This window comes from Macrosteles quadrilineatus, unplaced genomic scaffold (assembly GCF_028750875.1).
Source record: "Macrosteles quadrilineatus isolate MER2022 unplaced genomic scaffold, UCM_ALF_1.0 Scaffold_5__1_contigs__length_97177068, whole genome shotgun sequence".
Classification (NCBI taxonomy): domain Eukaryota; kingdom Metazoa; phylum Arthropoda; class Insecta; order Hemiptera; family Cicadellidae; genus Macrosteles; species Macrosteles quadrilineatus.
Window position 1 is genome coordinate 29,695,452 of NW_026542598.1, and position 16,258 is coordinate 29,711,709.

Here is a 16,258-nt window from a genome sequence, read left to right on the forward strand (position 1 = left end):
AACCTTTACTTTAAGTAAGTGAAGTATAACGTGGTATACGCTAAATCTTTCCGCATAAATATGACAAGCTTAGGTTGATTTACATACAACTTAACTGTTTGCACAATTTATTTTTCACAATTAATTAAATTTTCTGATCTCGGAACCTTTTGGTAGTAGTTGTGTAAGTATAAGGTCGATAGGACAAACATAGCTGGTTTGAGACCGGACCTGCATAATATCATAGACAAAAAGAATTAAATATAGACCGTCAACTGTGCTGCGGTTACCATAGGTTCTGGTGCACACCACTGGGAGAGCCATGTTGTTACAGCATAAGCGCTATGAAGCTACACGGCACTCCCAGCGGTCAGCGCCAGAACCTATGGTAACTATAGTAACCGCAGCACGGCTGGCAGTCCATATTCAATACTTTTTGTCTATGTTAATATTATCTCTATAGAACAGAAATATGGAAGTCTTGTTTTGAAAGAGAATTTGTGGTGGGCTCTAATTGTTTGTGTGTATGTAGCACTTTTTTACAAAAACTTTATTTTTCACAGCTGGTTATTACTATTTTTCTTAGCATGACTGTTGTTTAACAGTTTTTCTCCGATGTTTCAGGCTTCTTCTCTGGAGAGCAAACAACACTGGGTGAAGAAGTTGAGAGAAGTCATACAAGAGACCTACTTCAGCTCAGCCCTCCCTCTCAGTCTGCCAAAGAGTCCTGCCAAACTGAAGGGAAGCAGCCAGCGATCCAGCAGGTATGGATAGCACAAATGTCATAGTAAAACTTATGTTAACAACCTACGTAATATGCAGTTTGGTGTTCTGAATGTACAGACAATAGTTCAAACATAGTTGCTAGAGATGTGGAGAGGACGTTGTAATCATAGTGTGTAGTTGTAGTTTATGAAACTTATGGATCAGAAAACATATATAATAAAACTGTGGCCAACTGTGGGGATCAGCTGGTCTATTGCTTTGAGCGTACAAATTCTGGTTGGAAGGCTGTTATACTGCCTGTCACCAATCGTAATCAGCTGTGTAATAATACTGTGGCTTGGGATTTGGAGCAAACTAAGATCTGTGGGTTTAGAAACAACTTAAGATAGTTCTCTAAGACAAGCTTAGGGCAGTATTATAAACTTTACTTTTTCCTCTGGTGTTGAGGATTTTTGTTAGGATAGTAGGCTTATTTGTATATGTAATGGGAAAATGGGGTGAATGGGTCCATCCCGGCACGAGAAACACAAAACTTTACCCAGTGAACAAAAATTAGAATAATTAATTTCTAGTTTGAGTTAAAATGATTTAAGACATCTATCTTCCCATTTTAAACTGTCATTGGTTGACAATTTTCTCAGTCACTGTGAAAAACTAGAATGTGTGTGTATATAGTGGTAGGGATTTGTGTTTCATATGCCATTCAGGTAAGCCTGATATACTAACAAAAATCCTTAAAAGATATGCCCTTGTGCTTGTGATGTACTGTACCTTACCTAAATGGGTAATGGGAAAATGGAGTGAATGGATCTACCTTGGGCACAAGAAACACAAAATGTTACCCTGTAAACAAAAATTTGATTAATTCATAGTTTGAGTTAAAAGGATTGAAAAAATCTCTCTCCATTTTAAACCTTCATTAGTTAAAAATGTTGTCAGTCACCGTGAAAATCAGAATGTGTATATAGTGGTAGGATTATGTGTTTCATATGCCAGGATCATTGACTATTCAAGGATGCACTCTTCCCATTCAGGTATATCTGATGTCCTAACAAAATTATTAAAAGCTATTCACTTGTGTCCTGCTGTATGTTACATCCTTGTCTTGTAAGAGTTAACCTACAAACCATTGACACTCCTCATTCCAAAACCTTTTATGACGAATTGAGGAGCAATACAATCCAACACAATTCCATTCACACCTTTATGTGATGCTAGTAGTCATTTTTATCCTGATGACTCATATTTTGACTCTTGTTCTGACAGAGACCTTGAGGACTCGGCCTCACTGGACGAGAGTGTAGAGAACCTTGATAGAGGGTCTTTGGCATCGTTTGGCTCTGGCAACACCACAGACTCTGACAAGGTAGGGAGCCACTTGTCCTTCTTATTGTTAGCATTCGAGATTCGAGAAGCTGGAGGTTCAACGATTGTAGTTGTTAGTTAGTGGTATATGAGTGGCTTGATGTTTCAGACAAGCCGAATTCTTTCAATTGATTACCAAGATAGAAAATCAAACAGAGTTTTTATTCTCACATCATCGTGATTTCATGCGTCTTTAAAGATTTCTGAAATCGCAGAAGACAATTAGATAGTCTCCAAAGTCATGAAAGTTGTCCACAATTTACCCTAAATCACTCATCATGTTTTCAAAAATTTACTTTCAATAAGTCCATTTATTATTGGTATGTATCGTGAATTATTAGTCAACGAGTCTACAAATTAAAGAAAATATTGCCCTTTGAAAAAATAAAACCCTATTTCTCATAACCGAGTTTCTCCACTCATTACTTTTTGCTCACTTTTTTCTTCATTCATTATGCTTATATGCACTTAAAAACACCATTTAACTTTGCATTAGGCCTATAAGATTAAAATTCATTTCAAAAAGAATAATTGTGACTTATTAATTTATTAAATGACATTATAACACATTAATTGAATACAAAATCTCAGCTTAAGGAAAATCTTGATGCAGGAGGAGTTTTAAAATATCTCAGACTTGACCTGTACATATATATGTTAATTAATAAATTATGTTTTTTTTTTTTTTAATTTAATACTTTTACATTTTTACTACACTTGTAAATTATTTTTAGTTACAAATATTTAACAATAAACTAAATATTAACCAATTAATGAAGCTCCTTACTAAATGTCCTTCAAATCAATATTTTTTTCACACAATAAATGTCTGTATCTATGTTAATTTATTAATATTAAAAAGTCACAAATAACCAAAATGACGCTGCATTTGTATATTAAACTGTCAATCAACAGAAGTAGGTGAAATGACTCCAAAATAAACATGATAAGTGGCAGCAAATCAGTGTCCAGAAGGCTGCCAATATCATATCATTAGCAAGGAATATAAAACACCCCAACTGACAAACTGACGTCCTTATTACAGAACTCAGAAATAGATTGTGTCCAGCAAACTTGTTTATAATAATTCATTACTCAGATTTTTAGGCGTACCTTAATAATTTTTAGGATTGTTTTTTCCCTCAATCACATTCTGTTGGCCACTATGCTAGTTCTTGTCCATGTTCTGTATTTCTTTTCATCAGTCATAACACTGCTTTGACAAACTTCTTCTGTTCTTATCATCCGGGATGTACCATTAATCAAGTTAGTTTCATCATGGCTTTGTATCCAAAATATAAATACCACAAACCATTTTGCAATGTTTATACCTTGTTCTACCTCATCTAATTTCATTTACATTTTACATCTTTCTAAATGTATTTCATTTTTATTTTAACTGTTTGGGTTTGTAAGATCTCAAATATATATCAGAACTTTTTCATTTCATTGGTTGTGTGTTATGCACGTTATAAATTTTGCTGGATCCAACTTTTCTGTCAGGTAAATAATCCAAATGTTGTTAGTTTTGACATGAGGTCAGATCCAAGTTTTTCAATGTATAATGATCTGACTCAGGTAATGATCAAAATCCTAACGAAGCCAATGAGTCATCATTATACTGATGACAGTTTACACTGTTGAAATTACTGTAAAAACCTTTTTCTTTTTAGACGTGTAAGCATTTTATTGACAGACAAACTCTAACCTCTATGGTAAGACCAATCCAGCTATTTACAATATTAGGTTAAATGTTTTATGCTTTAAATCTTTTATGAAATTTGTCATAGCCTACTACAATTTATTTCATTTTGGTCTTTTTATAAAATAATTCGGCCTACTTTACCTGTTTATTCCAGAAAATTATCTTAATGTTCTTTCCATGGAGCAAACATATTTAAAAAAATATTCTATGAACATTTACTGTAAGTTTTTACAAAGCGTATTCTTATTTCCACGATAAATGTGTGTGGATTTGATTTTATGTTTGGATCTTCCAAGTATCTTTTCAACAGTAAATTATACATTAACCAAAAGTAACAAATATAAAAATTATTTAAACAGAATAAAATCATTAAAACATTAACTGACAACTATCCATGATTGTAACATATTTGCAGCAAAAACTATTCATTACACTTTTTCATTATGGCGTTCCAACCTCCAGATTACCCATATTGAAAATGGTGTAAATACTTGCTTATATCAACTTAAATTGCAATTTTCAATGAGTTCAGGAGCATAGACATGGCATATATAGCCTGAAGACGACACCAAAAGCAAGTTGCTATACTATTCAAAACTATAACTGTTTACACCATTTCAAAAATTGTTTTATAATTGAATGTGATCGTTACTGCATTCCTCATTTTACCTTTTACAATCTCAGCAAATTTTACATTCTCTCGATCATAGATTTACAATCCCAGTGAAAGCTCTTTAAACTCTACAGTAGAACCTCTATAACAAGTCTCTCGTGTGAATGAAAAAAATAAGACTTGTTATCAAGTTTGTCTGCCTTTCGAGGTTTGCATTAACATGCAATTACGAGTTATAAACTCGAGGGTATTTGAAAATAACACTTTGTTATTAAGGGCCACTTTTTATCAAATGTCTTCTTACTGAGGTACCACTGCACTTACAAAACAAACAAAGTGTCACAGACTGTTTGGGTGACAGTCGGATATTTCTAGAGTAGACCAGTCAGCTAAGAATAGAGTCTCGTCCATTCAGATGCACAATGATGTGCATAGCTTGTACCCTCGGAGATTTGTTTCAGTCTTCTGTTACGCAATACAGCAGCCTTCAAATACACATACACCTTTTGATTTTTGAATTTTTAAGGGTCATCGTTCATTACATTTTGGGAAAATATGTTTTTATCTTCAAAATAATCTATTGGAACTCGTTATCAGTTTTGACATTAAATTCCATTGCAGTCGAGATTTAAAAAAAATTATACAACATAAGAGATGATGCTGATCCAGCATTGTCTGATTGACATTCACTAACTTGCTAAGTATTTAAGAAGGTTTGATGTGTAACTGATGCAAATGAGGATGAATTGTAAAATATATTTATTTAAATACAAATTTTGATATACTGTTTACTTGTAGAATAGCTATATGCTTGGATCTCCTTTCTTTATAAATAAAAACTGTGAATTTGGACATAATTCCTTTTTGTTAATAAAGCTGTTGGCAAAGTAGTGTAAATAAATTGATGTTACATTTTAAAAGTAAATAATAGTTCCAGGATATGGATAGTAATATTATACATATTATTAAGTCCAATATCATAGTCCCAAACAAGAAACCAAACATAGATGTTTACTAGGTAATTAATTATTTTAGTTAACAATTGAATTCGTGCGATAATTTTGTTTTCCATAAAAAATTAAATACTTGGTTATCCATGGTAAATAATGTATGAATGGTTTTAACAATCAAACCAATTATAGTTTAAAATTTTTCAAGCTCTCATTATATATTTGGTCAAAATAACAAATAAAAAGTTTATAAAACCTGCAACCTATTGTGCAGTTTTGTTTATCCTCTCAGACAACTCTTGATGTTAGAGAGCCTGTGTTTGTGTGCGTGTGTGCATGAGTTTTTGTGTGCGTGTAGTGTTTGACAGTGATTGACAGCTCGACCTCAGACAGGCTGGTCTAGACTGGTTCTTGTTGTTCGTGTTTGTCATACTGAGTAGTCCTACTGACCACATACGCACATTACTGCACAAATCTTCACGCAATATACCTTCGTTCTCATCCTGAAAAATGCCATACTCCATCTTGGGAGTTTTACTACCGTTTGAGTACTCAGGAGATATGTTTGCAGTTGTCTAGTATCAGTTAGGAATTTGTTTTTTTATTGCTATAAAGAGGTTTAAAATTTTCATTTGTTATTAATTAGCACTTGAGTTATTTTTAGTGGGTACATGTCTTTACTCAATGCAATAAAACTAATTTTTACCCTCTTAAATTCCTCGATTTTACCCGATTAATTATTTTGAATAATTTTTTTTCAATCTCAAAAAATCTGTCTGAGATTATTTTAATAAAAATGTAACAATACATGTTTTTAAACAGCCATAAAAGAGTAAAATACATAAGCTACTCAAAACTAGTAATGCATTTTGTTTTCATACTTGCTTTGTACTTCCTAACTGTAAACAAGTTTGGCATGGGTTAGGTTTATTTAAGCTCCAAACCAAACAGGTCGTTCATTAACGCTAAAAGAATAAACCTTCCAAAATCGTGCAAAACCTTTCAGCGAGAAAACATGCATAAAGCCCGAAATTTTAATTAAGAACTCCTATGTTGACAGTGAGAAAAAAAACACTTAATTGGACGGTACTTAAACAGGGAGAAGGAACAATAAAAATGCAAATGTGTAGAGAGAAAGAGAAAGAGTGGGAGGGGGGAGAAGAAGCGCAACATGACAATGACAGGTTAAGAATGATTAATCAGGGAGGCGTAGAAATGTCAATGGGTCACGACCCTTACAAAGCAGGCCATTACACCCCTCACACCCCGGCCTGGCGCTAAACACACCAAATACTCGGGCACAAGTGTCACAAATGGCTGTCTCTTCACTCGACCCGTCTAAAAACTTTTGCGATTGTAATTATCCGTAGCGAAATACATGAAAAGATCTTTTGATAATTATTTTTATAGTGTTCCAAAAACAACTATTCAAAGTATACAAAATTTTCCAATTGATTTTTTTACATCATTGGAGTTTTTAAGTTTTTTTGTAAGGGAATGGTCCAAACCAAAGGGTTGTTATTAGTATATAAATTAATTATTGTTAGATAAGATAACACCATTATATGATAAACCAAATATGGCATTTAAATCCAGAATCGAACCCGACACAGGGATTGAAATGGCAACCTTCATTACCATTAAACATCATCAATAAAACAAACAAATAGCAAACAAACAAATTGTAGTTAGACAATTCTTTAAGTATTCATTTCCTTATTTTCTTTACTATTGCCAATAGATTTAATTCTTCACACAACATTTTACTTGTCGGAGAGAATAAACATTTTAAAACCCCACTGAAATTTCATTATCATATTTCAGACTCCTTCCTAGCTGTAATGTAGTTCCATCAATTATGGATTTATCCAATAACAGGCCAAAATGTTTCCTGACCATAAAACTATAAATGATTGTTTTTTTATAAATAAACATTGACAACAAAGGTGATATGATCACAAAACAGTCTGGGTGGTGGGAGGAGATAATGAAAGAGTGGCTGTTGGTTATTGTACATCAATCAAGTACATTGACCATCACGCATATATGATGTCACTGTCACTTAGTTGACATGGTCTGTATGTGTTACAACATTGATAACAAAGGTGGTATGATCACAAGACAGTCTGGGTGGTGGGAGGAGATAATGAAAGAGTGGCTGTTGGTTATTGTACATCAATCAAGTACATTGACCATCACATAGACAAGATGTCACTGTCACTTAGTTGACGTGGTCTGTATGTGTTACAACATTGATAACAAAGGTGGTATGATCACAAGACAGTCTGGGTGGTGGGAGGAGATAAAGAAAGAGTGGCTGTTGGTTATTGTACATCAATCAAGTACATTGACCATCACATAGACAAGATGTCACTGTCACTTAGTTGACGTGGTCTGTATGTGTTACAACATTGATAACAAAGGTGGTATGATCACAAGACAGTCTGGGTGGTGGGATGAGATAATGAAAGAGTGACTGTTGGTTATTGTACATCAATCAAGTACATTGACCATCACATAGACAAGATGTCACTGTCACTTAGTTGACGTGATCTGTATGTGTTACAACATTGATAACAAAGGTGGTATGATCACAAGACAGTCTGGGTGGTGGGAGGAGATAATGAAAGAGTGGCTGTTGGTTATTGTACATCAATCAAGTACATTGACCATCACATAGACAAGATGTCACTGTCACTTAGTTGACGTGGTCTGTATGTGTTACAACATTGATAACAAAGGTGGTATGATCACAAGACAGTCTGGGTGGTGGGATGAGATAATGAAAGAGTGACTGTTGGTTATTGTACATCAATCAAGTACATTGACCATCACATAGACAAGATGTCACTGTCACTTAGTTGACGTGATCTGTATGTGTTACAACATTGATAACAAAGGTGGTATGATCACAAGACAGTCTGGGTGGTGGGAGGAGATAATGAAAGAGTGGCTGTTGGTTATTGTACATCAATCAAGTACATTGACCATCACATAGACAAGATGTCACTGTCACTTAGTTGACGTGGTCTGTATGTGTTACAACATTGATAACAAAGGTGGTATGATCACAAGACAGTCTGGGTGGTGGGATGAGATAATGAAAGAGTGACTGTTGGTTACATCAATCAAGTACATTGACCATCACATAGACAAGATGTCACTGTCACTTAGTTGACGTGGTCTGTATGTGTTACAACATTGATAACAAAGGTGGTATGATCACAAGACAGTCTGGGTGGTGGGAGGAGATAATGAAAGAGTGGCTGTTGGTTATTGTACATCAATCAAGTACATTGACCATCACGCATATATGATGTCACTGTCACTTAATTAACTCTGTATCATAATTCATATTGATTTTGCAAGATTTTGTTCAATTGTAAATTTGCCAAAACACACATGGATGCAAATTTAGGTAATATAGTCCTAGGTCAAAGATAAAGTATTGAGTTTGCTCTTGGTTGGGGAGGAACAATTTTCTTGTTTTGCCGCAATATACAGTAACCAGACGGGGGTGGGGGTGCATATTGCTAGCCAGAATGTGTGTTCGTTGGCTAGTTGCTGCTCTTTTGAACTCTTGCCAAATCACAATCCTCTGTTTTTGTTTTCTTTTATAAACAACATTGGACAACTCCGTTTGTCTCAAAAACTTAAGTAATATATTTTTGACCTTGTCCGATAAAGTTTTTAATATTACATACATTTATATTTTATTTCTTGGTTCTTATTCAATACCAATCTACAAAATGATATTCGTTTAAGGTTTTTAAAAGATAAACAATAAAAAGACTCCTAGTGTGTAAAAATATTTTCACTATGATAAAAAACGACAAAAAAACGTTCAAAGACTTCTATAACTACATTGGATGTAGAAGAGCCAATCGAACTCGGCAAAGAAAAGCACATGTTAGAAATAGTTGTGTAATAAATACAAATACTAGAATGTAGAAATTTCATAATTTTTAACACAGATTTTCTTATCAATAGTCTTTGAAATGTTAGTCCCTTATTTCCACATTCTGGTAGCATTTGCATAATATTATATTTTTTTATGTACAGTAATTAATAAATTAAGTAATCAACCATAATTGAAGAAGTGTTTTGTATTTGGAGTATATAATGGTTCCTTTGTTTTTTGGCTGGCATTTGCGGTCTGTAAGCTAAAGAGGTCACCGATATTAAAAAAATGAAACCATTAAACTAAAAAACAGATTGTGTGAACTAATCGAGAGTTTGACTAGTTTATGAGATGCACTGCAGTATTGTTGATATTGTACAGTTCAGTAATGGTATCATGGGACCAGTAATGGTGTCCAACAGCTGGGCTTGACATTTCTGTGATAAACTCTCACTAATTACAATGGGCGACTACACTCAACCCTCTCTCTCTCTCTCTCTCTAACCTTTCAACTTTGCCATTTTTGTGCTCTAATGCATTATTTACTCACCTTTTGAAACGTGTCAGGTTTACTTCTTAATTAAAATTGAAATTCTGGCTGCGTAGCAACTATTTAATTGTGTTATGTTATTACTACAAACCCCTTTATAGTTGTTTCTCTAATATGTGGCAGTGACAAATGCCTGCTATTTAATTCAGTTATGGTAAATGTATATTTATTAGTTTGACATTTATGTGTTTATACCTTACTTTCCTTAAAATTTTGTGAATACTATTGGTTTGATAGATATGTATGTATAACAATTTAAATTTAGAATGTTTTTATTAACAGTTAAAATTTATTAAAATTTTTGTTGTGTAAAAACCCAGCTTTTGTTTAAGATTTTGTAATTTTATTACCAATTTAGACTTACAAAGGATTTTTAATAAGAAGATTACGTAAATAGCATGTGTAATTAGCGTAAAAACCAAATTTATTCTAAATAAAGAAAGTTGGCTAGATACACAAAATTGGTTAAAATATTAAATATTTTAGGGCTTATAAGCACATAGTTTATACAATTTATACAGTAGAACCTTGATAGCAAGACTCTCATATGGGAATTATCAAATCAGACTTCAAGGTTGACTTGTTATCGAGGTTTGTAATAACATGTGATTAGGACTATTAAGAGTATATACAATTCGAGTGGACTTGTAAAGGACTCTTGTTACCAAGGGTGATTTGTTATCAAGGTTTTAGTGTACATCACATTTCGTAAAAAAATGCTATAGACATAACTACATAAAATAGTAATATATAGGTCGGCCGCTTAGAAAACGACCTCCTCCAGCATTGGTTTAGCATTAGCGCGCAGGTCGTTTTCTAAGCGGCTGAACTATAGTAATCTAGCTATGTATTAAGCTTGCTGACAAATAGCTACAGTTCTGTTTAATCTACAAACCATTATAGCGAGCAAAGAATGATCATGTTAAATGGGAGTATTGAGTTCACTATATACATGCATTTAGCAGAAAATAGGAGGTAATCAACTCAACCACATAAGTATAATTATATCCTCTTATAGATTTTGCACGTAACAAATATCTACCGTTTAATAATGATCAGCAAACCAGTATAGCAAAGAATGGGAGGTATGTGGGACGGTTACCTAACCTGTAATTAATTTGTGGTGACTCCGTCCACACAAGGCTAGGGCTACGTGTTCTGCGTCCAAGTGGATCATACATGCATAAACAATGGCTGCAGATAGGCAAATGTGGGTAGTGATTGTCACCCAGTCTTGCCTAACATGGTGCAAGTTTATAAAGTGATTTCCACTGGATACATTTATAGTTAGGGAAACAGCGTTTTGGATTGTGCTTATCATCAAAGTCACAGACAGACAGAGTTAGTTTTAATTTGTGTTTAAATGTTTTACTTAAAATATTTTCCGTAAAATTATCTACAGACATAGACCGTTCCCTTACAAAAAGTCCAAAATGCCATTGGCGTAGAAACACACAAAAAAACAGTCACCCAGTTGGAAGGTTTGAAATTAGTTTCTCACTGAAATTAGGAGTAAAAAAAAAATAGGGTGTGTGTGTAGGGGGTGTAGTCACATTGCATGAATTTGTGCAATATCTTTGTACTTTTGTATTTTGAATAGCAATATTAACTGAAGTACCAGTATGGACTAAGCAGTGGGGTACAGTTTATCAAAGATATTAAAATCTGATCTACTGTGGTTTAAGTTTCTAAGTAAGTTTCTCACATTTTGCAGTTTTAAAAATAAGTTCATGCTATCAAATCAAATCAAAATATTCTTTATTTGTTATTTGATTAAGAAATTACAATGGCATCATACAATAGTATAACTTAAAACTAGTAGGCCTACATGGATTTTTATGGCTTGTATAGACTGTGGAAATGTAAAAAACAGTGTTTAAGAGGAAACTATGATAAATTCTTGTTTGAGTTTGTTTTAAGTTTTGTGCTCTACTCCTACTTCAATATAAACTTAACTGGGAGTACAGTACGTCTTTACCAGTTGAGTTTATGGTGAAATGACCAAAAGTATGTTTCCTGTGACTCTAGTCTCCAAGTTTCAAAATCAATTTTTTATTTTTTTTTTCATATTTTTAAGAAAATTGGATCAACGGTAAAAATTAGTTTATTGTTTTATATATTTTCAAGGATTAACAAGCGTTTATAGGTGAATTATTAGTTGTTTATTGCATAGTTTGGTTCCTGTTTTCTCTATTGTTGTGCATGAACCAATCATAAATTTTGATTCACAGACAAGAAATAACAGAGACCCTAGTTTCTTGTTGCCAGGAACCCTTGATTCCACATTTTGCCTCTGTGAGGTCCAATCTTAGTACAAACTTAATCAACAAAACATTAAGTTTGAAACTATCTTTTAAAATACCTGTAAAACTGTCAACAACCCTAAACATACTGGATATAAGATAATCTCCAAAATTATATAATGTGAGAACAATGTGAAAGTGAATTCCAAATCATCAATGAGTAGGATTAAATATTATTTTAGAACCATAAATATTACAATTCACCAAATATAAACGTAATAACTCTTTCAAATACAAATAAACCTAAAAATATCAGGGATGGAGTCATATGTGTACTATTGTAAATTTACATATTGTAAAATTGTATGATTTTAAATGAGGTGTAAATAATAGTTTCTAGTCTACGTTTGATACTTAAATTAGGGTTTGATCGGTAAAAGTGTGATCCATCATTTCATGGTTGTACGAACATGTTTGTCTGGAAAAGTAAGAAAAAATCACCACAAATTTATTTAGAATTCAAAACCCTGGTCAAGATCAAATACACTATGCAATCTCGTCTCCCCCTCCTCATCTACTGGTAGAATACACCTTGATTGGTGGATCAGAGAATAATTTGCTGCTGAAATTACCGTTGGTGTTAGTTGGGTTTAACGACCGCCCAGTTTTAACCAGCTGATTGCAGAGAGACAGCTGATTTATTAAAGTAGGTTGTTCAATAGTATGTGAAAGCAGTCATATTCATACCAGCTTGTGTGAGTGGTGCACTTACAAATAGTCAACAGCTTTGCTGATGATGCATATTCAATCATTTGTGACTCAATTGCATGTATTGTTTTGTATGCTTAAATCGCTATTGATACTGAATGGTCAAGGCGTAGTTTAGCTCTATTTATTGATTTGAAATAATCTTCGCATAGCGTTTAAGTGTAATAAATTGTGTCTTCCAATCACTTTTTGATAGTTATACTCTCATACCTACCATAATTTTGACAAGACGTGTTACATAGACATTATACCCACAATGGCAATTGATTTCAACCAATTATATCATTGCTCAAAAACTGCTGAGATAACTGTTTCCAGTTTTACAGTTGCCTGCAGACAACTTGTTTATCTGCTTGATAATCCAGACATTTAACTCTGCCATATTTGGTATCTCTAGGCCTCTCACATGGTGTAATTGGTCTCCTTCGCCTTTCACTGTCCATATGGCTGATGATCTCCCTCAAGTAGCATGCATTGGAGGTTACAGCAATCGAAACAAACAATTTACAAACTACCTATACTGTTACATGTATAACCAATGACATATATATTGTCACGTGTTAAAATCATTTAATATGTTTCATGATAGATGCTCATGTCGACTAAAACATTTACAAATATTGTCTGTAATAAATTATCACTACACACTACAGAGTGAACGTAGTAATGAGTCAGTTTTTTCTATGGTAGAGACGCTTGTCGTGTGACAAGATACATATTCATGAGCTACCAGACACCTCAATCATCACTACACACTGCACAGTGTACGTAGTAATGAGTCAGTGTTGTCTGGGGTTGAGATGCTTGTCGTGTGACAAGATACATATTCATGAGCTACCAGACACCTCAATTATCACTACACACTGCACAGTGTACGTAGTAATGAGTCAGTGTTGTCTATGGTAGAGACGCTTGTCGTGTGACAAGATACATATTCATGAGCTACCAGACACCTCAATCATCACTACACACTGCACAGTGTACGTAGTAATGAGTCAGTGTTGTCTGAGGTTGAGATGCTTGTCGTGTGACAAGATACATATTCATGAGCTACCAGACACCTCAATTATCACTACACACTGCACAGTGTACGTAGTAATGAGTCAGTGTTGTCTATGGTAGAGACGCTTGTCGTGTGACAAGATACATATTCATGAGCTACCAGACACCTCAATCATCACTACACACTACACAGTCACAGAAAACGTACTACTATAACCCAGAATGCTAACCGCATGGTAAAAAGCATTAAGTGTTTTGAGAGAGCTTTGCCTGTCAATCCGTAGGCAGCGCCACCAGCGTTGCCATGCAATAGCACTGCCTACGGATTGACAGGCAAAGCTCTCTCAAAACACTTAATGCTTTTTACCATGCGGTTGGCATTCTGCTGGGTTATAGTAGTACGTTTTCTGTGACACAGTGTACGTACGTAGTAATGAGTCAGTGTTGTCTATGTTAGAGACGCTTGTCGTGTGACAAGATACATATTCATGAGCTACCAGATACCTCAATCATCACTACACACTACACAGTGTACGTACGTAGTAATGAGTCAGTGTTGTCTGAGGTTGAGACGCTTGTCGTGTGACAAGATACATATTCATGAGCTACCAGACACCTCAATCATCACTACACACTACACAGTGTACGTACGTAGTAATGAGTCAGTGTTGTCTGAGGTTGAGACGCTTGTCGTGTGACAAGATACATATTCATGAGCTACCATACACCTCAATCATCACTACACACTACACAGTGTACGTACGTAGTAATGAGTCAGTGTTGTCTGAGGTTGAGACGCTTGTCGTGTGACAAGATACATATTCATGAGCTACCAGACACCTCAATCATCACTACACACTACACAGTGTACGTACGTAGTAATGAGTCAGTGTTGTCTATGGTAGAGACGCTTGTCGTGTGACAAGATACATATTCATGAGCTACCAGACACCTCAATCATCACTACACACTACACAGTGTACGTACGTAGTAATGAGTCAGTGTTGTCTATGGTAGAGACGCTTGTCGTGTGACAAGATACATATTCATGAGCTACCAGACACCTCAATCATCACTACACACTACACAGTGTACGTACTTAGTAATGAGTCAGTGTTGTCTGAGGTTGAGATGTTTGTCGTGTGACAAGATACATATTCATGAGCTACCAGACACCTCAATCATCACTACACACTACACAGTGTACGTACTTAGTAATGAGTCAGTGTTGTCTATGTTAGAGACGCTTGTCGTGTGACAAGATACATATTCATGAGATTCTCTACACTCAGATCTTTGTGATCTACACTTGACCCACTTTATTTGCGCCAAATTCTCCGATGCACTCTTTAAGGGTTTGTTTTTAAAAGAATGTGTTGTTGCTCAGATCCATGATTTAATTTTAATTTTTTTGATTGTCTTACTAAGTTATATTTACTTGAGGACTAACATCTCCGCAATGAAATGTTGCATATTAGCTTAGCATTCTAGATGTTCTGGATTTATTTTACGAGAAACTTAGAGTATTTTCTAGTTTTATGTCATTTAACCACCTTTATAAATTTACATGATTATACTAAGTCCTTATTGCTAAGTGGATATTATTTGTGAGAATAATTTGTTGATCAACAATTTTAACCGATCGTCTGACGTCAGAGTGATAATTCGTATTCCACACTACGCCTCTGTTATTTTCTGAGTTGAGTGGAACCGCTAATGATGTTACGGGGGTCTGGCCTCTCCCCACCCCTTAAACCACCCCCTCACAACCTCTCGATTCTCGCGGTCATCACTGTTGCCCGTTATTAATTCAATTCACACGACCCCGACGGGGTTGGTTTTAATCACTGGGCACGAAGCAAGCTGTTTTATGTTGTGCTATACTGCTGCTGATTCGGATTGGTTTTTAACGTTCTATTGTTTTCCTATAATGTTAAGTTTGGATTGGGTTTTTCGTCTTATGATGTGCAAAGGTCGAAGAGTCTTTAAGTGTTCGCACAAGTTAAGGCTCTGAGTATAAAATTAATGAAAAAGTAAACCCCGGTAATTTATAAATAACAAGTTTTATAAATAACGTCAAAAGTGTAAAAAAACTCACAAATATATTCTAAATATCTCCTAGACTATGTTTTGGTACTCTTATGTATGCAGTGTTAATGTTTATACTTGGTACAAGGATAATTAAACATTTTCAAATGACAACAGCAACCAAGGCTTGAATTCAACAAAAATATACCGAAACAGACATCTCAACCAAAATAATCATAGCTAATACGAATAGGGAACTAAATACCTTAGACTCATAGAGTATACTAATATAAACATATACACTTTTACAATATAACAAATCTACCTACACAGTTCAAAATCTATGCAAATACCCCGATTTCACTGACACAATTTATTCACAACACAATCGTTGTTACCACAAAACGTCAAGTCGCAATGCGTGCGTG

The 16,258-nt window shown here is 34.5% G+C and overlaps 1 protein-coding gene across 5 annotated transcripts in view; it reads left to right on the forward strand.

The window, feature by feature from the left end:
• Positions 1–16,258, forward strand: part of LOC128994659 (triple functional domain protein-like) — a 284,163-nt gene that overhangs the window by 185,755 nt on the left and 82,150 nt on the right. For all 5 annotated transcript variants that reach the window (XM_054419354.1, XM_054419352.1, XM_054419353.1 and 2 more), the window contains 2 exons: positions 604–743; positions 1,972–2,071. In XM_054419354.1, coding sequence (XP_054275329.1) covers positions 604–743; positions 1,972–2,071 — 240 coding nt within the window. The remainder of the gene's footprint in view (positions 1–603; positions 744–1,971; positions 2,072–16,258) is intronic.